Below are 24,569 nucleotides of genomic sequence, written 5' to 3' on the forward strand. Positions count from 1 at the left end.
GATTCTCCAGCAAATCTGATAATCCGGCACCACCTAGGTCCAAAAGGTGCCGGATAATCGGAAGTCTACTGTATGTTGTGCCTACTGAGTATCTTTAATTAATTTTAAAGTGAATTAATATTTATTTATTAACAGCACTTTCAATGTATGTTCTGTACATCACATGTCAGCTTGTATTTGTTTTGGACAGTGAATACTTGTCTGCTCCATGCTTCCGTCAGTGCCCTGTGATCTCTGCAGGAGTAGGATCTCTGTCTAGTTTGCAAGCTCTAAATTCCCCACTTATCTACATATGAGAACATCCTACTCCCTTTTTTGTGTGTCCTCCAGACTCGGAGGATACCAAGGAGAGGATTTCAAGAGACTCTCCATCACAAGATTCTTTCTCATTTCCATCATAAATCTCGTAGAAAGTGCTTAAGTGGTGAACTCAGGGCTTCTCTTCCACTGACACAGAACCTGGGGAGGTGAAAGTCCAAATGAAGCAAGAGGTCTTGTAAAGAATTGTTCTATATATTTTTTTCAAATAAAAACGTTAAGCTGAATTTAAATGAAAGGAAAGGTATCAGTTACTTAACAGAAAAGATTAAGATTCGTTTTATATATATATATATATATATATATATATATATATATATATATATATATATATATATATAATATATTTTAAAGTCAAAGTATTAGACATCCAAGAAATTCTAAATTAAAATTAAATTTCAGAATAAAATAAACCAGAAATGCCAACTATAAAAATGCAGAGTCAAGATGGTTCATCTGATGTCCATCTCTTACATTAGTTTTAGAAACATAATTTCACCACTAGCTTTGGTGAAAATGTTTTGCACTTGTAGGTGGCACCTGTTGAAAATGGTCAGTTGCTTGCAAGTGCACTTGAGCTCCTAGTTAGATGTGCAATTGCTTGTGCATTTAATTTTGACACATCTTTTTGGAAAATCAGTTCTAAAACAAATACAATTCTGTACTTGTAAGTATTGCAGAATTACATATGTTCTTAGGCTGTGTATTTTTCAAAGATGGGTGTGAATTTTTCAGAGGCCTGAGCATGGGTGCCATGTGAACTGCCAGATGGAGGAGAACTAGCCCCCAGCCCTGTCCCTTCCACCCAAGGCATTGCCCCTTCTGCACACATGTCCTGCTGGAGCCCAGAGCACATTCCTCCCTCACAGCCAATGGCTCCAGCCCCAGAGGGGCAGGAAGTGGTGGGAGGGGACGGAGAGTGGGTGAAGACTCATTTGGCTGTTTGAGGAAGCACAGCCTCCCCCAGTCTGTGGTACCTTCTGTCCTTGGGGATGAGTGATGTGACTGGGTTGACCTAACTTTCTAGAGTACATCTGGGATTAGTTATCTCTTGAACAGCAAGGGACATTGGGAGTAGTTGGATCTGCACTGAAGTAGATCCAGTGGCCCAAAACCCATGCACAAAAATATGAAAGGGTGGCAGCCTGTCTTCTGGCTCCTAAACTTTCCTTTGGATTAAATGGGTGAATTTCATTTTACCCCTCCCATCCAAAGGCTATTTTCCATCATACAAAACCTGGTTTCTCCAAATGTGTGTGGAGGATATGAAAGAGAGAACTGGTCTCTGTGGTGGCAGATGACAGAAGCAATGATCTCAAGTTGTAGTGGGGGAGGACTAGGTTAGATATAAGGAAAAATGATTTTACTAGGCGGGTGGGGAAGCACTGGAATGGATTGCCTAGGGAGGTGATAGAATCTTCATCCCTAGAGGTTCTTAAGTCCTGGCTTTACAAAGCCCTGGCTGAGATGATTTAGTTGGGCTTGGTCCTGCTTTGGGCAGGGGCTACACTTGGTGACCTCCTGAGGTCTCTTCCATATCATCTATAATTTGATGTTCAGCACTGTTCTTTCTTGGGCAACCCTTTTTTATCCAACAAACAGAGATGAAATGGTCAGTGGAGCAAATGTGCACTAGCACAGAAACATAAAATCTTTTAGCTTATTCAGGTGATTAATTTCCTAGTCCTTTACATTTGTTGTTTTAAAATCACTTGTACACAAATCATTTTCAGTTTACCTAAACCAAAAATGAATAAAAGTAAAACTTGCATTTTCCTTCAAGTGATTGCTTATGTGCATTCCAATGGGCGGGTGTGTGCACCCCACCTGATCGTCAGAAAGTTTTTCCTTAGCGGTACCCATCGAGTCAGCTGTGGAGCCCCTTGGAGTGGTGCCTTCAGGAACAGTATATATGACACTGCTGCCTCACCGCCCCTTGAGTTCCTTCTTACCACCAGTGATATACCATCGCTGGAGCTTTGTGCTCTTGCTTCACAAATCCTTGGTTAGTGGACCCATAGTTAGCTGTGACCAAGGGTGATCACCACTCTTTGTACTTCACATGCCTGGGAGAGGGCCATCATATAAGTAAGTTCATTACTTGCAAAAAAACGTTAGGCTCAGGACAAAGAGAGCAGAACTGTCACCTAAAGCACCTGCTAATGGTGGCAGCTCTTCGCCCCCAACCAGGGCCGGCTCTAGGTTTTTTTGCTGCCCCAAGCAAAAACATTTTTGGCTGCGCTTTCCGGCCCCCTTCCCCCCCCCCCCCCCCCCCCCCCCCGCCCTCTCCCTGCTGCTTTTTGTTGGCTTTTACATGTTTGCACTTTGCAATTTTTGTTTTGTTTTGGTGATAGAGACAAGATTTCCAGCTCTCACAAAGCTCTTTTTCAAGAGTGGGAAATGTACAGGCAGTCCCCGGGTTACGTACAAGATAGGGACTGTAGGTTTGTTCTTAAGTTGAATCTGTATGTAAGTCGGAACTGGCGTCCAGATTCAGCTGCTGCTGAAACTGATCAGTTTCAACAGCGGCTGAATCTGGATGCCAGTTCTGACTTACATACAGATTCAACTTAAGAACCCCAGGCGTCCCCAAGTCAGCTGCTGTTGAAACTGATCAGTGGCTGATTCCAGGAAGCCGGGGGCAGAGCAACTCTGCCTCGGGCTTACTGTAGTCAGCCGCTGGTCAGTTTCAGCAGCGGCTGACTTGGGGATGCCTGGGGCAGAGCAGCTTGGGTGCTGCTGGGTTGCTCCAGTAGCGCCACTCCTCGGCGCTACTGGAGCAACCCAGCAGCACCCAAGCTGCTCTGCCCCAGGCGTCCTGATTCAGCCACTGCTGAAACTGACCAGCAGCGGCTGAATCAGGACGCCTGGGGCAGAGCAGCTAGGGTGCTGCCGGGTTGGTCCAGTAGCGCTGAGGAGTGGCGCTGCGGGACCAACCCAGTAGCACCCCAGCAGCTCTACCCCAGGCGTCGTGGGCAGAAAAGCCTGGTCTGCTGCGGGGGAGGGGGCACTAGCTGCGCTCCCCCCCCCCCCCCCCCCAGCAGACGAGGGAGACGCGGAGCAAAGCCGCGGAGGACGCCCACAGCGGGACGTCCTCTGTCCCGCTGTGGGCGTCCTCTGCGGCTTTGCTCTCCGTCTCCCTGGTCTGACCAGCAGACCAGGGAGACGGGGAGCAGCTTTTCTCGCCCCGGAGAACACGGGCGGCGGGACCACGGCTCATCTGGGCGTCCCGCCGCTCCCGTCCTCCGGGGCGAGAAAACCTCCGTTTGTAACTGCGGATCCGACATAAGTCGGATCTGCGTAACTCGGGGACTGCCTGTACCTTAAATCTCTACTTTATTGTTATTATAGAAATCGGCTACTTTTTAATTGTGGTTTGAATGCATGGAAAAACTATTAACACAAATAGTTAAGGAAATATAAACTAAGTAACAAAAATAGAAGGGAGAACTTGTTCCACATCTAAAACTCAAGTAGTTTATGGCTATACTTAATCTTCAAACCAATTACAATCAGCTAACAATACCACTCTGTTTTAACATACTTGTCAATCAATGATGATAACTATAGCACATAAGACATCTAAACTAAATCAATAAATATTTGTATTGTTAAACTAGATTTGTTTTGGAACGCAGTGGCTCCTTATGTGGCTCCAACACATCTATGTTATCAGATAAACTGAGATCAGTGGGTGTGCATGTGCACATTATTTTTGTATGTCCATCTTGAGATATCCTTGTTTGGTTCTACTTTTACTACAAACATGAACAAGATAAATTTACTAGCAACAGACTTCAAAAAGGGTCTGAGGCTGTCGGAGGCTGGGTCTGAGGCTGTCGGAGGCTGGGCCAGCAGGCTGAGTGTTTGTAGGTTTGCCAGGTATCCAGTATTTTCTGGGTTGTTGTTGTTGTTGGTTTTTTTGTTTGTTTTTGTTTTTGTTTTTTTTAATGGACGGGAGGTGAAAATACCGGACACCTAGCAACCCTAGGCAGAAAGGGGGCATCTTACCTGGGATTTCCATACGATGTAGGCGGAGGGGTGGCTGATGGCTTGGAGTGGAGAGGCTCTTGGAGGAGGTAGCGGCCGCGGGGGAAGAGCAGGACTCAGGACTAGGAGACAGGGCTGGCCAGCAGGCTCCTAGGCCAGGTGCACATGGTGCCAGTGCTGCCTGTGCAGCTGTGGCGTCTCCTGCGGCCCTTTAAATCAGCGGGCTGGAGCAAGGCGGGGCTAGGTATTGCCGGGGGTGGGAAAGAGCAGGATAGAGAGGAGACGGGGCAACCAGCAGGCTCCAGGGCGCATTGGGCCATGGCTCTTTAAATCAGTGGAGTGGGGCGGGGCTAGGCATTGCCTGGGGAGGGGAGGGGCAGGAGAGGAGACAGGGACAGCCAGCAGGCTCCCGGGGCGCATTGGTGCTGCCAGCTGGCTGCGCACAGCCGCAGTGTTTCCCAGGCCTTTAAATCGGCGGGGCGGGGCTGGGCTAGGTGTTGCTGGGGTGTCACCGGCTGCTTACCTGAAATGCTGCCCCTGGCAAAGTGCCGCCCCAAGCACCTGCCTGGTTTGCTGGTGCCTAGAGCTGGTCCTGCCCCCAACCGCTACCAGAATCAGCACCAGCAGCAGCAGTGATCAATGCGCTAGCCCCCGGACACTGAAGAAAGGTGCCTCGAGAGAGCACTGTCAGTGCTCCCTGTCTCACCAGGTGGGGTGGAGCATGTGGCACTGTTCACACTCCCTGGTGCTGCATAAGAAAAAGAAAGTGGACAATAGGGATATTAAAATGCATTTAATTAATTAACCATGTAACCACTGAACATTTCAGCAGTTACACACAGGAGTCGGGGCTCCCTGGGAGCTGGTGCATGTGGGGAGCTGGCTTAAAAAGGTGATGAGGCACCAATCCCTTTCACTGCCTTACCAGTCTCTGGCACCATCAGCCTCCGCCCCACCATGGTTAGGCTCCGTGTGCTCATCGGACTTGGACAAGGAGTCATCAATCTCCCAACATAGCTGGTATCAGCACTGAATCTCACGGGATGTCCTAATACCAATGCTGTCCTGGCTGAAGCAGTGACAGGTGCCTGTCGTATGGCCCTTTTGGATGCCTTGGGCCTATGACCAGGCTCAATGACAGACCTTCAGAGCCACATCCGTGGCATCAATGTAGCCACATTCAAGTTATGTCCGATCTTTAGGGAGCAGGTGGACCTGCCCATTCAGAAGGAGCTGGCCTTGAAATTGAAGCCATGAGTCTGAGCCACTGCCCAGTGTAACGACAGCACCTGAGGCCACCAGGGACACAGCAGTTGTACCTGGCTCCACCTCTAGAGAGCAGGAAGAACAAGAGGATCCAGTCCCAGGGCCTCCTTGTCCTCATCCCCTAATGAGGCGGTAGCTGGTACCTGCATCACGACACTCCCAGCAATGGACAGTAAAGATCACTAGGACCTTTTCTGGCAGGTGGCCCAAAATGTAGATCTTCAGACCAAGGAAGTCATAGAAGATGCGAATCCAGTGGGGGACTTACCCTTGATAAAGACCATTCCGAACACAACAAAGGTGCTGTGACAAACTCCAGCCTCCATACTGCCCACGGCCAAGGGGGTTGGGAAGAGGTATTTTGTGCCACAAGTGGTATGAGCACCTTTTCAAATGCCCAGCCCAGTACTCTAGTGGTCGATGCCGCTCTTTGTGGTTTGCGGCAGGGTCAGCCAGGGCCTGTGCCCAAATCAAAGGATGCACAGGAACTGGACCCGTTCAGCTGTAACATCTATTCAACCAGGGGCCTTGAGCTTTGAGTGGCTAACCAGCAGGCAGAGCTGAGCTGCTGCTCTTTTAACTCGTGGAGTGCCCTTGCAAAATCTCAAGCATCGATCCCTGCTGACTCCTGGCAGGAGTTTGCAGCATTAATCAAAGAGGGCAAAGGGGAGGTCTCAAGAACCTCTCTTCAAGCAGCTTTGGACTCATCAGACTCTGTAGCCCACACTATGACAACTGCTGTTATCAACAGCTCATTGTTGCAGGTCTTGAGCATACTCCCAGAGACTATTCGGGGCCTGCCCATCAGCTGTTCTGGACTGGTTGCAGAGAACACGAACTCCTGTTTGCATAGCCTGAAGGTCTCAAGGTTGACTTTAAAATCCCTACGGATCCTTACAAATAGTCTGGTAGCACTTTAAAGACTAACAAAATATGTAGATGGTATCATGAGCTTTTGTGGGCACAGCCCACTTCTTCAGATGACCAGAGTGATGGATGTCCAGAACTAAGAGTCAAGTTTTGGATGGTCTCCCTAGCCACTGTCATCCCCTTACTGGATCTGGGGGACAGGTACAGTGTCCTCAACTTGCAGGACGCATACTTCCATATATCTATTATCTCAGTACACAGGAGGTTTCTCTGACATGTAGTTAGCTGTCACCATTATCAGTTCACCGTGCTCCTATTTGGACTCTTGACGAAATGCATGGTGGTCATACAGGTCTTCCTGTACCTGCACATCTGGCTCATCAAGTGCAACTCCCGAGAGCAAGTTCTAGCATACGTGGCGATGGTGAGGGCCATCTTCACAATTCTGGGACTTATTGTAAATGCTCCCAAGACCACCCTGGTCCCAAAAGATAGATTTCATTGAGGCCCTGTTGAATTCCACAAAGGCAAGAACACTCCTGCCTGAGAACCTGTTCAAAGCCACCAAGTGTAGAAGAAAAAAAGAGCCTGAAACATGGGCCTGGCACTAGAACCAAAGTAAGCAGGAGTTATACTATGAGTAATAGACAGGCCTTGTCAAAAGCAAATGTTTTCCTGCAACTCAGTGTCTCTTGGCACTAGAACTGCTAGCACTGATAATAGCACATGAAGTATGTAAATACATTCCATTAGGACAGTACAAGGACAAGCAGCTGAGTACATGATAAGATAGTTTGCGACAACAAAAGTGAAAAAATAACAACGGGTAGTGAATGCTTTGGAGGAAAGTACAAGGGGAGGTACCAAACATGTCATTAATGCGTAAGATGATCTGCACAGTGTGTATCATAGATTGTTCATTTCTGTCTATAAATATTGGGGTACCTTGACTCAATTCTTTGGTCGGCCTAGGGGACGATAGTGAAATCCATAACATTGATTGAGCCGCATCCATTGTCCCGGGTACAAATACATAGGGGCTTGGCGGCCATCTGGCTTCTGACAACTATTAATGTACTTCTTTCAACAATAAACCTGACTCGGTATTTTATCTGAGTCTGTGGTCTATGGGGGCTTCCGTGAAGTCTGTTATGCTAGCTATATATTGAGGGAGCATACAAAAACATATGAATAGATCAAAATAATTTTTGTTTATCCTAAAAAGCGAAAATGAGATACTCTGGTAGACTGTGTTGAAGTCAGGCTTCCATATACATTCCATTAAGTTTGCAGATGATACCAAACTGGGTGGGGTTGCAACTTCTTTGGAGGATAGGGACATAATTCAAAATGACCTTAGCAAGTTAGAGAAATGGTCAGAGGTAAACAGGATGAGGTTTAATAAGGAGAAATGCAAAGTGCTCCACTTAGGAAGGAACAATCAGTTCCATACATACAAGATGAGAAGCGACTGTCTAGGAAGGAGCATGGCGGAAAGGGATCTAGGGGTCATAGTGGACCACAAGTTGAATATGAGCCAACAGTGTGATGCTGTTGCAAAAAAAGCAAATATGATTCTAGGTTGTATCAACAGGTGTGTTGTAAGCAAAACTCGTGAAGTCATTCTGCCGCTCTACTCTGCACTAGTTAGGCCTCAGCTGGAGTACTGTGTCCAGTTCTGGGCACCACATTTCAAGAAAGATGTGGAGAAATTGGAAAGGGTACAGAGAAGAGCGACAAGAATGATTAAAGGTTTAGAGAACATGACCTATGAAGCCAGGCTTCATGAACTGGGCATGTTTAGTTTGGAAAAAAGAAGATTAAGGGGGGACATGATAGCGGTTTTCAAATATCTAAAAGGGTGTCACAAGGAGGAAGGAGAAAATTTGTTCCTCTTGGTTTCTGAGGACAGGACAAGGAGTAATGGGCTTAAAGTGCAGCAGGGGAGGTTTAGATTGGACATTAGGAAAAAATTCCTAACTGTCAGGGTGGTCAAATATTGGAATAAATTGCCAAGGGAGGTGGTGGAATCTCCCTCTCTGGAGATATTTAAGAACAGGTTAGATAGACATCTGTCAGGGATGGTGTAGACGGAGCTTGATCCTGCCTTGAGGGCGGGGGGCTGGACTCGATGACCTCTCGAGGTCCCTTCCAGTCCTATTATTCTATGATTCTATGATATAATATCACTGTAAGTACTCTGAGCCTCAGGTGGACTTATACAGGGTTGGCTAGCCTGTGCTGAAGCCAGTGCCACTGCATTTTCAGTATTGTTACTATCCTTGCTAGCTAAATTAAAGCTAGTGCGGGTATGACTGCCTACACCCTGGTTACACCTTAATTTATGGTAAAGACATGCCCCTTTAGTGGTGATTAAACCGCTGTAGCTCCTTTTGATTTCAGTTTGGGTTGTAGGTGCGCAGCAGTTCTGCAGATCAGGACCTAATGCTCTTACATCCAATTATATTTTGAACAAATATATTGTTGTTTATTATTTTTAATGGAAATGTTCATTGAATTATCAAATACCCTAGGTTACCATCGCAAATAATTTGTAAGAGTGGCTAGGGCATGTGTTCTGAATGGATCATAAGAGACTATCGATAGTGGCTGTCAGTTGGATACCAGGAAATCCAACATGAAAGAGGGGTAGACCTAGGATGACTTGGAAGTGTAATGACATAGGAAAATTCAATTTGAAATGGGAGGATTTAGGTCACGTGGCAGCTGATAAGCAAGCATGGAGAATGTGGGTAGCCCAATGTGCTGAAAAGCATGGGATGAACTATGGTCTAAGGTAAGATCTAGATCAGGGCTACTCAACTTTGGAAGCCCCCGGGGGGGGGGGGCACAATGATACTCACAGCACATGCAGGGGACCGCAACTTAAGTGTGGTTGCATATACATGCAAATATATATACAAATAGCTTCTTTCACACTGACATTGGGTTTTTTTAAATTAGAGCATGAATACAAAGCACTTCCCACAATATCCTGACGCTCCCGGCACATCCTCCCTGGGGGCGAGAAATGCTGAAACCGTGTACCAGTCTGTTCCAGACAGCCCGTCTGCTTGCGTCTTTCAGTGCTCACCCCGCTTGGGAGATGCTTCGCTGTTGTGGAGCATGTTCCCAGTGGAGGCCATGTTCAAAAGATCCCACCTGCAGGCTGCATGTTGAGCCCTGCGTACACCCAAACCGCACGGCTGCATGCTGTGTTAAGTAGCTCTGATCTAGGTTATCAGGTGTTTTTTCTAGTTTTTGCAGTATGAGGAAGTATTGGAACTTATTTGTATTTGTTTTCCTTGAAATAAAATGATCTAGGTTAAATTAAGCATTATTTAATAGTACATGTAATTGGTTCCAAATAAGATGAATCCTGTAAACCTGCAGCATTAAAAAGTGTGCCTGTGAGTTCAGTAAATCTCACATTAAAATGTTGTTGCAGTTGGTAAGATGTAGTTCTGAAATATTTTAAAACAACAGCAACATTCATTTAGAAAATGTTATGAAATTAAACTTGGCAAAAGAGGGATTGTAGTTGGTCACTGGAAAGTTTCATTTCATATGCATAGGTCTTAAGGCCAAAAGGGACCATTCTGATGATCTAATCCAGGGATTCTCAAACTTCATAGCACCGTGAGCCCTTCTGACAACAAAAATTGTTACACAAATCCCAGAGGTGGACAAAAACCTAAATCAAAGCCTGATCCCTGCCATCCCTGATGTGGGGCCAAAGCCCAAGGGCTTCAGCCCAAGCAGGAAGTCTGTAACCTGAGCCCCACACTCAGGCCTACGACCCTCAGGCTTTGGCTCTGGGTGCTGTGGCTTTGGGCCCCTGTAAATCTAAACCAATTCTGATGCCATTAAAATGGGAACATGACCTACTTTAGGGTCCCGATCCACAGTTTGAGAACTAGTTGTCTAGTCATACCTCTTGTATAATGCAAGCATAGAGTTTCTCCTACAGTTTGGACCTCCCTGGTCCAGCACCCTTGGGACCTGACTGGTCCTGGATGAGGGATTTTGCTGGACCAGAGGAGGTCATTTCAGACCCTTCCTGCTGCCAGACCCAGCCCCTAACCAGCCCTGCCGCACGCCAGCCTTCCTGGCTCCCTCTACCCCCGGCAGCCCATCTGAGCTGCGCACTGGGCTCCCCCTCCCCTGCAGCACAGCAGGATTCCTTCGTCCCCCGCAGTGTGATGGGACTCTCTGATCCTAGAACATCCGTGGTTGCCAGACCAGAGAGTCCAGGTTTATAGTGGTGCAACTTCTAGTAGTAGTATAATGTCATTTCATGTTACAATCTTGACGACTACAAATTATATTTAGATATAGTTTTCTCTGCTGAGCAATTCTAGAAATGTATCCGTTAGCCATTCTTTGATGTAGTAACTGAATTGTTATCTTTGCTAGTATTGTCACAGGACAGCTCAGCAAAGAAAAAAAATATTAGTTTGCTTTTGGTATAATTCATCAGTGTCCCCACATGCTGTCATTCAGTTACTTAACTAATCCATTAAAATAGTTCCCTATAGGTAATCAGAATTTGAAACTTGTTCTAAAAGTTACCTCTGTTCTAATGAAGTTTTGCATGTATTTTTATGCACACAGTGTCTGAAACAGAGAGTGCAAAAGGGAGTGGTGACTGTCTTCCCAAGCTAAATTATCAAAATTCAAGTAGCACTTCATGTCAACTAGCAAAAACTGCTTCTAACATAGTACGACTCAATGGTACCATTGACAATGCTGACAGCACAGTTGAGGAAGTCCGCACTGGTGAGTTAATAGTTCATTATACTTCACCTTTTTATTAAATGATTGGGGTTTTTTTAATCAGAGCAAAACTTGCATTATTTGTTGTGAAGCTGTTTCTCTGCTAGGTTTTAGTTCTTATGTACACTAATGTGGTGATAGGGAGAAAAGTATTAGAACTTAAACAATTTTCTTTTCTCTGGGTCAGCTTTTTATGTATATTTGACTGATTTTTAGTTTCCTCCCCTCTTCCCTTAACCACCAAAGTTGCTGGCTACTAATGCAGTAACTGACTTGTACATAATTGTATACTGTTCTTCAAGGCCATCATACTTTGGGCTTGGACCATGAGAGTCTTTGTTTTGTCTACACATCACCAATGTTACTGTCATGACACGTGTTCCTCATTGGTTTGAAAAGTAAAAGTGCTGGAGTTGTACCTGAACTCTTGTCCTGAATCATGGTAGCAACTCTTTTAGTGGGGGGGGGGTGTTATCCAGTGGGCACATGAAGTAAATGAAAGTCTTTTCAGTAATGTCAGTAGGAGTTAGATACAGGTTGGACCTCCTGGCACCCTTGGGACCTGACCATTCTCAGATGAGGGATTTTGCCAGGCCAGGGGAGGTCATTTCTGGTCCCCCTCCAGCCTGGCTGGATCTCCCGGCCAACTCCCCCCTCTTGCTGGCCCCCGCTGTCCTGTCAGCCCCTGCCATCTCTGCACATCCAGCTCCTGCTGCTATGCCAGACTCCCGCTGCTGCGCCGGGCAGCCCCGCTGTGTGCTGGCCTCCTGCTGCCATGCCAGACAATCTCCACACCAGGCTCCCACTGCAGAACCCAGCTCCTGCTGCCTCTGCATACTGGACTCCCACTGCCCTGCCGAAAAGCCTAGCCATGTGTCTAGCTCCCGCTGCCCTGCCAGTCTGCATGGCTCCCAGGTGCTAGCTCTCCACCAGCACTCTCTGGTCCTGCAACATCCACGGTCCTGTCAGAGCACAGATGTTGCTGGACCAAAGTATAGGATCAGAGAGTTTGTCTGGATGTGCTTATGTCAAGGAAAAAACTTTGTCAATATTGTAGTTGGATTTCCAGAATTTTTGTTGCTGGTTTTTCTGTTTGTGTGTTTTGCATGTGTTCCCAAACACCTGAAACTCTACAAATAGCCTTTTCTTCTGTCTCTCACTTGTGACCTCCTGTAAGTATCAAGTTCCTTCAGGTCAGGGTAGAAGTGTCTAACTAGTATAATTAATGAAGCTTCCAACTGTTTTATAAGCCCTTTAGTAGTGTCAAGTCTAATTATTTGAACGCTAGAAGCTATGGTTGAAATAGCGTGATATGTCATGTTTTCAAGTCTGTGGTTTCTAATGCAGTGTCAAAGCTAAGGAGTCTGCTCTGACACTCAGATTTCTTATGTTAGCTCTAGTTTATTCACATTAGAAAATGTTGGTTTTTGCCCTGAGAAATGATTGTTTGTTGACCCCAACTATCAAAACTCTTCTTAGTTAAATCATTCTGTAAAATGGAAGCCTGTAGTGGGGTTGACTCACCACCTTGGCACTTCCTGCTGGTCAGACTGGGAGGACACCATCTTTTGGTCAATGTCTCGCCCATTGTCACATCTCCACTCTGCTCATCTCAATTTGGACCCACATTGCTCTCAAGACCACAGCGTCCACTTCAAGACACTGTCCTCTCGTATTGCCCTGTACTTCAATTTCTCGCCTTCCTTTGGGGTATCAGCCATCCTTCGTCTCACCTGCCACTGAGAGACTAGCCCGTTTTCTTCAGGGGCAAACCACAGTCTGTATCTGCCACTCTGATGGCAAGGTGTGGTGTAAGGGGGAAGGGAGTGACCTTCCTACTACTCTGGGTCCCAACCCAGAATCCTCTAGCAGAATCCTTATCCTGCTCTCCTTCACTCTTTCTGAACTGCTCACATTTCCTAGATCACTTCCCTGTGATCTTTCACTTTCTTGGCTTTTGTATCAAGGCTGCAGCCTGGGGGTATGTCCAGACTACAGGGTTTTTTTAAAAAAAGTGGCCTTCTTTTGAAAAAAACTTCATCTGTGTCTGGGCAGCTGCCGCGTTCTTTCGAAATTAAATCAAAAGAATGCAGCAGTTTTTTCGACTGTGGAGAACCTCATTTTACGAGGAAAAACGCTTTTTTCCAAAGTGTTCTTTCGAAAAAAGACAGTATTGAACGCAAACAATGCTCTTTCGAAAGAGGATCCAGATTGCCTGGGTGCTTTCTTCTGAAAAAGCGGCTCTCTTTTTCGAAAATACTGTTTGCTGTCTAGATGATCTCTTTGGAAAGATTCTTTCAAAAAAGCCTCTTTCGTAAGAGGCTTGTAGTCTAGACATGGCCTGGGAGGTAACAGGTTGGAGCCTCTCTCCTGCTCCCCTGAGCCTGCCCAGCTCTGCTCTTTCCAGGTGCCTCTCCCTCCTTAGTCAGGACCCAACTGCCCTCTGCTCTGCTGACCAGCTCTTTATAACAGGTCTTCCCCAGCAAGCTGCTCTCCAGTTGGCTTCTTATAAACCCTTTCCTAATTGTCCAGGGCTCTGCACAGGCTTTCTTCAGCCTGCTTTAACCCATTCCATGCAGGAGTACAGAACCTAATTTCACGAGCCTGAAATTTCATGCTGCTTCTTTCAGAATATTTGTGGATGCTGTATCTTAGCGCCCCTTTGACTGAAGCTGCCAATTTTCTACACCTTTCTACATGCATGGTTTAGAGAATATGGTGTGTGTTCTAGTGAGGAGCATAACTCGTTCCTTTTCTTCTCCTGCTAAATTCAGAGGGAGAGCTCCCCTTCATAGATTCCAAGGTCAGAAATGGGGATCATTGTAATCACCTGGGATGACCTACTGTAGAACAAAGGTCATGAAACTCCCCTTTCCCCCAAAAAATCCCTAGATCTTTCAGAAAAAAATCTAATCTTGATTTTAAAATTGAGTAATGGAGACTCCTCCACAATCCTAAGGAAATGGTTCCAGTGCTTGATTACACTCACCATTAAAAATGCTTGCCTTTTTCCAGTCTGTATTTGCCAGGTTTCAATTTAAAGCCATTGGATTGTGTTATACATTTTTCTCTGTTGGATTGAAGAGCTTATTTGTTTCCTATGTAGATACTGTCAGCCCTTAACCTTCTCATTTTGAAGCTAAATAGATTGAGGTCTGTGAGCAAGATTCCCTGTAAGCTACAGGGCAGCAGGGCTCCTCAGCTGCTTAATGAGTCCTGCCCAGCCAGGGGCTCAGGGCACCTCGTGCAGAGCTGCCTGGCTGCAGGAGGGGGCCCTTCTCCTTCAGCTACAGCTCCCTGCTGAGGACAGAGCAGCATGTCTCTCCCAGCTGATAGAAGTCCAGATGGCCCTGAATCAGTGCTTGTCTTCATTATCTATCATTCCTCTGATTTTTGTGCCCTCTGCAAACTTATCAGTAAAGACTTTTTGTTTTTGTCCAGGTCAGTGGTAAAAATGTTAAGTAGTGTAAGGCCCCCTACCCCCCCACTGACAACACACCCGCTTACTGGCAACTTTTTACAGTGACATATCAAATCTATTAGCCAGTTTTTAATCTGTTTAATGTGTTCATGTTGATTTTAAATTATTTTAGCTTTTTAATCAGAATGGTGTATGATACCAAGTCAAAAGCCTGAGAGAAGTCTAAATATATAACCTCAACAATAATATCTTTATCAACCAAAACTATAATCTCATCCACAAATATAACGAGTTTGTTTGACAGGATCTAGTTTCCATAAACTTATGTTGATTTGCTTTAATTTCATTATCCTCCTTTAATAATCAAGTACCATACTAGCCACTCCATGATTTTGCTTCCATCTCCCCCATCCTCTAAGTTAGAGGGGAGGAATTGTTGTTAGAAGGGAGGCCATGGCTGCACTACACCTGAAGGAACCTATCTGCCATGTGGGGAAAGCCCACACAGCTGCACAAAGAAGCTAACTATCACATGGGGGTATCCAGTAACATGCAAGATTTCCCTGAATCTTTGGATAGCTGTGCATTTTAATGGCTGTCTGTTTTCTCTGTGCAGTTAAGCCAATGCACCCCTAGTTTGCATGATGTATAGTGAACTCCACAAGCTGATGTTGTAACCATTTTGAAAGATGAAGCAGTATTACATTCTAAGGTTTTTTTTCCTAAGTTGGACTTTTTAAATTTCTTGTCCTTTAACAAAAGTAAAGTAATTCATTTCTGTTTTTCAGAAAGCCCAGCAGGGCTGCTGTTCACATCTGCTTTTGAGGATACCAATGAAGCAGAAGTTATTCAAAGTAAAACCTTAAGGAAGAGACATAAAAGTGCTATGGAACCTGACCTGAAACAGATGTCCTGGGGAAGCAGGAATCGTAATCTGAGTGGTGATGCGTTGATGGGGCTTGTGATCAATAGAATTAACCAAAATGAGGACCCTGGAGATATTGTTGAAAAATTAGGCGCTGATGCAAAAATACTATCTAATGTATTCCAGAAGAGCATAAGGCCAAATAGTCTTGACATCAGGAAATCATCTTTAGGATCTAAGAGAGAGAGTCTGGAGAAGGAATCTAGTGATGAAGATGCACCTTTCTATGGCAGTTTTGCAGATAAAATAGAGTCTCCTGTTATCTTTGAATTAGAAGACTTAGATGCTGAACCTGACATAGCCAGAACAGTAAAGTTATCTACTAAAAAACCTAAGACGCTACAGCGTAATAGTAGCTTTCTGATAAAACCAGTTGAAAAAACAGATGTGGAAACTGGATTTGATCCCCTTTCGCTCCTGGTTGCTGAGACAGAGCAACGGAAAGAAGATGATGAAGACGATGATGACAAAAGCATTTCAACACCATCTGCAAGGCGCGATTTAGCTGAAGAAATAGTGATGTACATGAACAACATGAGTAGCCCCTTGACAAGCCGTGCACCAAGCATTGACTTGCAAAAAACATACGATGACAAAAATGTTAGTAAAAAGAGTCCAACGGTCACCCAGTCGTGCAGACGATCTAGTCTTCCTCCAAACTCTCCCAGGCCAGTGAATCTTACCAAATCTAAAAGTTATCACATGAAAAATGAAGAGAGGCCAAGGGACAGGCTTTGGTCCTCTCCGGCTTACACACCAAACAGTCCAGCAAGGGAACAATCACAGGACATGGCTGGTGCATTGACTCTAGTGTCTCCACCTTCATTCAACTTGGATACGCTATTAACACCTACATTTGATGTTCTGAAGAGCAGCGTGTTTTCTGCTGGGAAAGGGGTTGCAGAGAAAGCCAGCAAGTGGTATTCAAAGTTTACTACGTATGCTGCATCCTCAAAGGTAACTTTCACAATTACTTGGAGATTTTTCAGAAGATACATTTCTATGAAGAAAGGACATGAATTGGTAGAGGTTGAAACACTGAACATTGCGTTGGAAAAGTCCTAATTGGCTGACATACATCAAAGCAGAGTATATGCACAATATCCATTAGTTGGATTCACAGGCCATTTTCGTCACATTTCACTGTCCATAGGATTTTTTAAATTATGAATCTTGTTATTTCAGCTATTTAAATCTGAAATGGCAGTGTTGTGATTGTAGGGATTCTGACCCAAATGGAGTTGTGGGGAGGGGTGTGCATCCCACAGTTACTGGAAGGGGGTTTATGGTATTGCTAGTCTTACTTCTGTGTGCTGCTGGCGACAGCGCTGCCTTCAGAGCTGGGCAGCTGGAGAGTGGTAGCTGCTGGCCAGGATCCCAGCTGTGAAGGCAGAGCTGCTGCCAAGAGCCGCACAGACCTAAGGAAAGTATGATACGGTGTTGCCACCCTTCTGTGCTGCTACTGGCAGGCTGCTACTCTCTGTCCAGGCAGCCCTGAAGGCAGTGCAGATGTAAGGGTGGCAATTCCGCAGTCCCTCTGCAACTCCGTTTTGTGTCAGGACCCTGAATTTGAGAAACACTTTTCTCCCCGTGAAATCTCTTTAGTATAGGGTAAAAATGCACAACAGACCAGATTTCTTGTGAGGAGACCAGATTTTCTGGTCCGTGGCACGATGTTCATGGCCATGAATTTGATAGGGCCCTGTCCATTAGTGATGAAATGAGATTTAGTGTGCTGGATCATACTATTATTCAATTAAATGCAATGATTGACATTTTCAAAGCAATTGAAGGTCCTAGACATTCTGACAGTCAACCGCAACTACAGATTCAGTGTGTATTCAAGTAATTATAGTATTAGCAGTACTAGCCTCTCATTTTGTGCACCAGAGGTGTCTGGGGATGTAATAAAATTAGCATGCAGTGCCTGGAAAAGAGAGCAGATTTGATAACTCTTGTCAATTAAGAAGCAATATTCATGGGTTTGGAAGGGCATCTGATTCATTCAGCTGCCAGAAGGATGGTGTCTTTAAGGGATATGCTTTGCATATTAGGGGGAATTTAATGTGAAGTAAAATAGGGGATTCTTGAGCATTTTCACTTAGGCTTAGCTGGCTCAAGCACAGAAAAATTCTTAGTAGTTATTGCTCAGAACAGATATTTTTTTCCTCTGTAGTGTAATCTTTTACCTCTACAGAGGAGGCTGTGAAGGCTAGGACTGTAACAGAATTTAAAGAGAAGCTAGATAATTTCATGGAGGTTAGGTCCATAAAATGCTATTAGCCAGAGGATAAAATTGGTGTCCCTGGCCTCTGTTTGTCAGAGGCTGGAAAAAGATGGCAGAAGACAAATCACTTGATCATTGTCTTTGGTCCACACTCTTTGGGGCACCTGGTACTGGCCACTGTCGGCAGACAGGCTACTGGGCTAGATGGACCTTTGGTCTGACCCAGTACGGCCGTTCTTATGTTCTTATCTTTTAATAATGTTACTTGGGAACAAGATGTGTGTGTTTTCCCCATCAGACTAGAATACATACAACTTTTATTTAATATGTGTCTTTATGGTACAGGATAAGAGTCACTCATGGAAAAGATTCTTTGATCTTTATTTTAGAGAAGAAAATGAAGGTATGTCCATCATAAGCAAGACATCAGATAATTCAAATTAACTTTGAAATGTACATCTCATGTACAGTATTACAGTCACTAAACCCTTTTCTTTTTATATAAAATATCTTAAATATCTTTGCACCTGGGAAAATACTTTTTCAAATAGTTTGAATGATGCAGTATTTTTATATAGTGAATATCTTTTATATTTGTCAGTTTAAAAGCCACTTCTGTCTGTCTTAAAATGAACAGCAACAATCCAAAGAAAAATAGATCCAGTGTTACTTGAAAAATGAAAGTCATCTTATGTTCATTAATTAGGTGACTTGAAGTTGTATCTTCATGAGAACTGTTCTGTTGGAATTCCCACTCACGTTGTCACTGGCTGAACTTGTATCAGTAATAGAAACAGTGGAAATGCTCCCAACAAATGCTGGGGATCTGACCGAAGAATTTTTTTAAAAAAGCCCATAGAGATCTACTAAATCCTGAATAAAAACTAACTTATCTTTTATATATAGATAGGTTCTCAGTACAATTCTTGAGCTGAACTATTTATCAGGGAGAAATACTTGGGCATCCAGCTTCTTAAAAGTATGTTTTATTTTAGTATATCTTTCAGACATGTTTTCTTTACCTTTCCGAGCATAGAAAATAACAATATCACTGTTTCTTTGTAGGATCAAAATTCAGACCGAGCAAGTGTTTCATCTCTTGGAGTCCTGGATTCAGAATCTACCTCTCTAAATGATGAAGATATCTGCAATGACTTTGAAGATACTTCTTCTCCTCAAGAGAACAATGACACCTCAATAAATAAGGGAATTGGTCTAAGCAGGACAAGCCTAGAAAGTTCATCTTCTCATGATGGCTCATCCAAGCAATTTTATCCCTGTGGTAAGAGGCTTTTTATATATTTTAATTAACTTTGTAATCCCTTGCTCAAAACTGTAGAGGTAAAAGCTGTGATTTCTCTTCATAAATTTTGCTCATAATTTGGGATCACGTTTGATACATTAGTTCTTTTTGTGAGGGGAAGTAACTTTATTCAAACTACTACTCACTGCATATATTTCCCCAACCAGGTGTGTTCTTATTGCAGCTCATTGAGAAAGAGATGTTGTGTGTTTACACAGCAGCTAGTACATTGGGGTTCTGATCCATCAGTGGGGAGTACAATTAGTAATAATAATAAAAATATATTAATGAACTTTATTGATTCATGGAGTTGATCTTCTATACCTCCAGCATCTTCAATGACTAAGAAAGACAACTGCAGCTTATATAATCCTCTCATAGTTGAAAGGTGAAAAGGTCTTCAAGTTTTATTATTTGGTAGCTCATTTTATTCTTCTTGGGTTTGCTGTTTACTATTACTATTAAGAAACAAAAATCCTTATAAAAAGTAACATTGTGGTGTTCTTTGAGCTATTTGCTCACGTGCATTTCAATAGCTGTGTGTGCACGTTGTATGAATGATGGTCGAAAGGTTTTCCCTTTAGCAGTACCCATCAGGTTGGCTGTGGAGACTCCTGGGGTGGTGCCTTCATGTCATGGTATATAGGTCACTGCTGCCACACTGTTCTGTTCACTCCATCTGGGGCATCTGGCATTGACCTCTCTTGGAAGACAGGATACTGGGTTAGATGGATCTTTGGTCTGACCCAGTATAGATGTTCCTATGACTAGACATGCTGTTGTTTCAGTTTAAGTGTCCATATCAGTAGGGTGTATTCTACAGAATCACCAGTGTGGTTTATCAAAGGAGTGTATTCAGTAGTGCAAGCATACTCTTCTCATAGCCATGAGGAGCTGGAGAAGGAGTTGGACCTCCCCTCACACCTGACACCCTGGAGGCTGCCAGGGTCTTATTGTCATCATAGCGCACTCCCCAGCACAGCATGCGAGGGCACAGATGTTGACTCAGGCATGAGCACCAACCTCTGCACCACCATCACTGCCAACACTGTCCCGGTGATTTTCGTGGCATCTCAGAAGTACTGGTATTCCAGCACTGAGGCAAGCCTGTGATGATGTGGCACTGATCCCCTTTGCCATGTGACCAGCTGCCAGCATTGTTGGCCTCAGCTCCACCATGTTTGGACTCTGACTACTCATCATACTTGGGCAAGGCGTTGTTGGCCTTCAAATGAGTTAGTACCAATCTTGATCCCACCTTCGCTTTTGTCATCTTAGCTCGTGAGACGTGCTGTCATCAATGCCATACTGGCCACAGCAGTGGCAGGTGCCTGTCCAGTGGCCTTTTTGGATGCCTTGGGCCTAACACCAGGCTCAGGGGCAGATCTGTAGGCCCACATCTATGGCATCCATGCATCACCCTCTGCCATGTCTGAGGGAGGAGGGAGACTCACCCGCTCAAAGGGAACCAAACTTGGCACCTAGGCTCCATCTTGCAGAGCCACTACCCAGTGTTATGCCGGCACCATAGGCTGTCATGGCAGCAGCGCTCATGCCTGTGCCAACCTCCAGGGAGCTGGAAGTACAAGTGAGACCCATTCCCAAACTATGTCTACACTACCAGGTGATTTTGAAATAATAACTCCCGAAATAACTATTTTGAAATAAGCTTATTCCTCTTCACAAGCAGGAGTTCTTATTTCAAAGTAACAGGGTTGGTAGAGTGGATGCTCGCTTGTTATTTCAAAATAATTCCCCAGTGTAGACATGCCCCCAAGGGCCTTTTGTCTTTGCCACCTGACTAGATGGTAGCTAGTACATCCCCCTTGATGTTCCTGGCAGCGGACAGTAAGTGTGACCAGGACACCAGTCCTGCCTCTCCCTGCGTTATTGCTGTGCCCCCACCCTGCCCTTGCTCCACCTCTCCCCAGCAGTCCCTGGAGTGGTGCTGCTGGGGAGTGGCATTGTGTGGGCTGAAGTCGTCTGGCCTGCACCTTCCATCGCTACTGCCGGTGAGGGGAGGAAGGGAGGGTTGCACTGCGCAGCACAGGTTCCTGCTGTCAGCTCCTGGCCATACCACCTCGAGGGTGCATGTGGCCCTGCAAGCACTCCCCCCCACATTTCTCACCAGTGTCTGGTGGCCTATGACACAGAATTTGCATCTTCAGGCTGAAGAGGTCATAGAAAATGCGGATCCCATAGGGGACATACTTGCCCAAGAGGATCTCCCTAGAGTGGTTTTATTCTTGATAAAGACTACTCAGAATACCACAAAGGTGTTCTGGCAAACCCTGGCCTCCATACTGCCCATGCCCAAGAAGCTTGAGAGGTGGTACTTTGTGCCACAGAAGGGGTACAAGCACTTTTTCACACACACCCAGACCAGTACCCTAGTGGTTGATGCTGCTAACCACAAAGAGCAGCAGGGTCAGCCAGAGCCTGTGCCCAAATCAAGGAGCTAGACCTGATTGTCCACAAGGTCTGCTTGACAGGGACCTGCAGCTTCGAGCAGGTAATCAGCAGACAGTGTGGATCTGTGAATACTTGGAGTTCCCTTGCCAGATTTCAGGAGTGTCTCCATGCTGACTCCTGCCAGGAGTTCATGGCATGAATTGAAGAGGGCAAGGTAATCTCTGGGACCTTCCTTCAGGTGGCCCCAGACTCTGCAGCCTGCACTATGGCAGTTACTATCACCATGAGATGCTCCTCATGGTTACAGGTCTTGGGCATAACCTCAGAGGTCCAGAGTACTCTTCAGGTCCTGCCCTTCAACTGTTCAGGCTGTTTGCAGAGAATGTGAACTCCTGTTTGTACTGCTTGAAGGACCCTAGGACAACCCTGAAATCCCTGTGGATCCACACCCCTGCACCCCCAAGGAAGCCTTTCAAGTCCCAGCCCGGTTCTATTCCAGGCTGCCCAGAAATGGCTTCAGATAGAGGTGCAGAAATAGCAGGAGGCATCAGTCTCACTTCTCCTCCAGCAAGGGCCAGGGTCCTCTAAACAACCCCCAGGGCTAAAGCCCAAGTTTTTGTAGGTGTGCCTGAGGACGGAGCACCAAAACCTGAACTAGATCCCTTCCCTTTTGTGAACTAGTTATCCCACTTCTACCGTGCTTGTACCCAGAATACCTCAGACCGCTAGGTCTTGAGCATCAACCTTCCCTGTGCCTCTTCAGGGACCCTTCTCTTGAGCAATACTGTTTACACAAGGGGCAATTTCTTCTCGCTGTAAGGGAGATAGAGGAGGTACCTCAGGAATTATGGGGAAGACGGTTCTGCTCCTGATATTTTCTTATCCCGAAGACCAAGGGCAAGGCCGGGCTCAGGCCCATTCTGGACCTGTGAAACCTCAGTGCCTTTATAAAAAGGCACAAGTTTAGAATGGTCTCCTTAGCCACCATCATCCCTTCATTGGCTCCGGGGAACAGGTATGCTGCCCTCTACCTGAAGGATGCATACTTCCATATATCACAACACACAGGAGATTTCTCAGATTTGTGGTTGCTGGCCACCATTGCCAGTTCACTGTGCTCCCATTTGGCCTCTTGATGGCCCTCTTCCCCCCCACCCTAGGTATTCATGAAATTCGTGGCAATCATTGTAGTCTTCCTCCAGAAGCCAACCTGACAGGTACTGCTAAGGGAAAATGTTCTGATGATTGTGCATGAACACGTATTAGAATTCACATCTTGTTCTCTGCTTCTTTTATCCATGCAGAGACCAAGACAGGCATTTTAATGAATTGTGTCTAATCTTTGGGGGAGATTAAATGGTTGGTTTTTATTTATCATGACATTATGCAGAAATCTGTAGGTTAAAGTACCCAATTTTAACCACAACCAGACTGAGAGAAAGCATGGTTTAGTAAGGAAAATAGGCTCTGGCAGTCAGGAGACCTGGGTTCTCTTTGGGACTATGCCACTGACTCATGGACCAAGTCATTTCATGTCACCTTTTTGTCCCCGCAAAAACCAAACTGTATTTATTTAACCTCTTCTGGTGAGAAATATCTGTGTCTTTGGAGAGTAGACAGTAGGGGGCTTCAAATATATTTCATGGAATTCTGCTGTTGGCTTCCCAGGAATGGACCTAGGAGACAGAAGTTCATTGCTGTTTCTGGAGTGCAGGTGTGAGAGTATGGGGCAATCGGGGAACTGACGCATGGAAGGGAAATGGATTTATAGCAGGAATTAATTTATCACTTTAAGAAGTCAAGAGTTAGGCACCATTACTGTTCCTTTGGAGTAAGGTGTGTGCCTGGATGACAGGCATACCAAGGCTGTGGGAGGTGAAGGCTTCACAGCATACTCTTAGGGGGTTGGGTTCTATTGGGGGGTGATCATACTTTTCCTTTTTAGTAAAAATTGTAAGAAACCGCATTTCAACCAAAACAATGTAATCCTCTTCCCATTCTACCATTTGACTGTATGTGCAGACATGCACATGTACGTTGCTATTAGTAATTGTCAAGTTATTGCTGACTGAATTATCAGGGTGGGGTTTTTTGTTTAATACCTTAGAGAGATTTTAGCCCCCTGTACTTCATTTCCCCATCTGTAATGGTAGTTCTGTCTAGTTGCTTCTGTAGAAAAATCTTTCATCCCTCCTTAGCTTTGATTTATACAGGAACCACATGAATTGCTTCACCAGAACCTGTTCCTAGCTACTAGCTTGTTTCTTTCATAGTATCTACATATGTTGGATTTCCATGCTTGGCAACTCAGTTATCCCCTGCTGTTGGCCTCAGGCAGGCAGCAGCCACTGGCCCTGTCTTAGCAACTCATTCTGTTCAACAGCATCTCCAGTCCTTCTGTAGCTCCCTAAGCATATTTTAATATGTAAAGACCAATGTTGATTCTGTTTTAATTTGTATTCTGTAATAACAAGTATTTTCTTTTATTTGCTTATCATCAATTTATAGGTTCTCTTTCAAAGTTCCCCTTGCCTGACAAGTCAGAGTTGATCTCTTCTTGCAGCACAAGCAGCACCAGTGTGTTTCAGAACTATGCAATGGAGGTATAGTATGATGTATTTTGCTATAGTATCTTAATTTGGATAGCAATGTTTGGTATGTATTTCTTAGATACATTATTTTGTCTTTACTTGAAATATATTCCAAATAAAGACAAAATGCCACTTTAAACTCCGTTAACGCCTAGTTAAAGACTCAGTATAGAAGAAATTGGTAATTGCTTTCAATTACAAAGCTTGAACTCCTCTTTAAAAGTGTCTTGATTACTCTCACGGTCCCTTCGTTTAGAATAAAGGATGGGAATTTTCAAAGGAGCCTAAGGAAATTAGTTGCCATAGGATTTGAGCATCCAAAAGCAACAGTAACACATCTTAAACAACTCTTGTCAGTCTAAAAATTATTCTTTCTTTTCATGGTAACTGTGTAATTTTAGGGGTTTTTTTGTTTGTTTGTTTGTTTGTTTGTTTTCCTTGAGTCTTTGTCTACACCAACCCTGCTGTGA

The 24,569-nt window shown here is 44.8% G+C and overlaps 1 protein-coding gene across 4 annotated transcripts in view; it reads left to right on the forward strand.

The window, feature by feature from the left end:
• The window catches only part of DENND4A (DENN domain containing 4A), a 131,540-nt gene that overhangs the window by 89,827 nt on the left and 17,144 nt on the right, over positions 1-24,569 (forward strand). For all 4 annotated transcript variants that reach the window (XM_075896888.1, XM_075896886.1, XM_014576592.3 and 1 more), the window contains exons 20-23: positions 11,059-11,223; positions 15,430-16,523; positions 18,859-19,075; positions 24,017-24,111. In XM_075896888.1, the coding sequence (XP_075753003.1) occupies positions 11,059-11,223; positions 15,430-16,523; positions 18,859-19,075; positions 24,017-24,111 (1,571 nt within the window). The remainder of the gene's footprint in view (positions 1-11,058; positions 11,224-15,429; positions 16,524-18,858; positions 19,076-24,016; positions 24,112-24,569) is intronic.

Source organism: Pelodiscus sinensis, chromosome 14 (assembly GCF_049634645.1).
Source record: "Pelodiscus sinensis isolate JC-2024 chromosome 14, ASM4963464v1, whole genome shotgun sequence".
Taxonomy (NCBI): Eukaryota; Metazoa; Chordata; order Testudines; family Trionychidae; genus Pelodiscus; species Pelodiscus sinensis.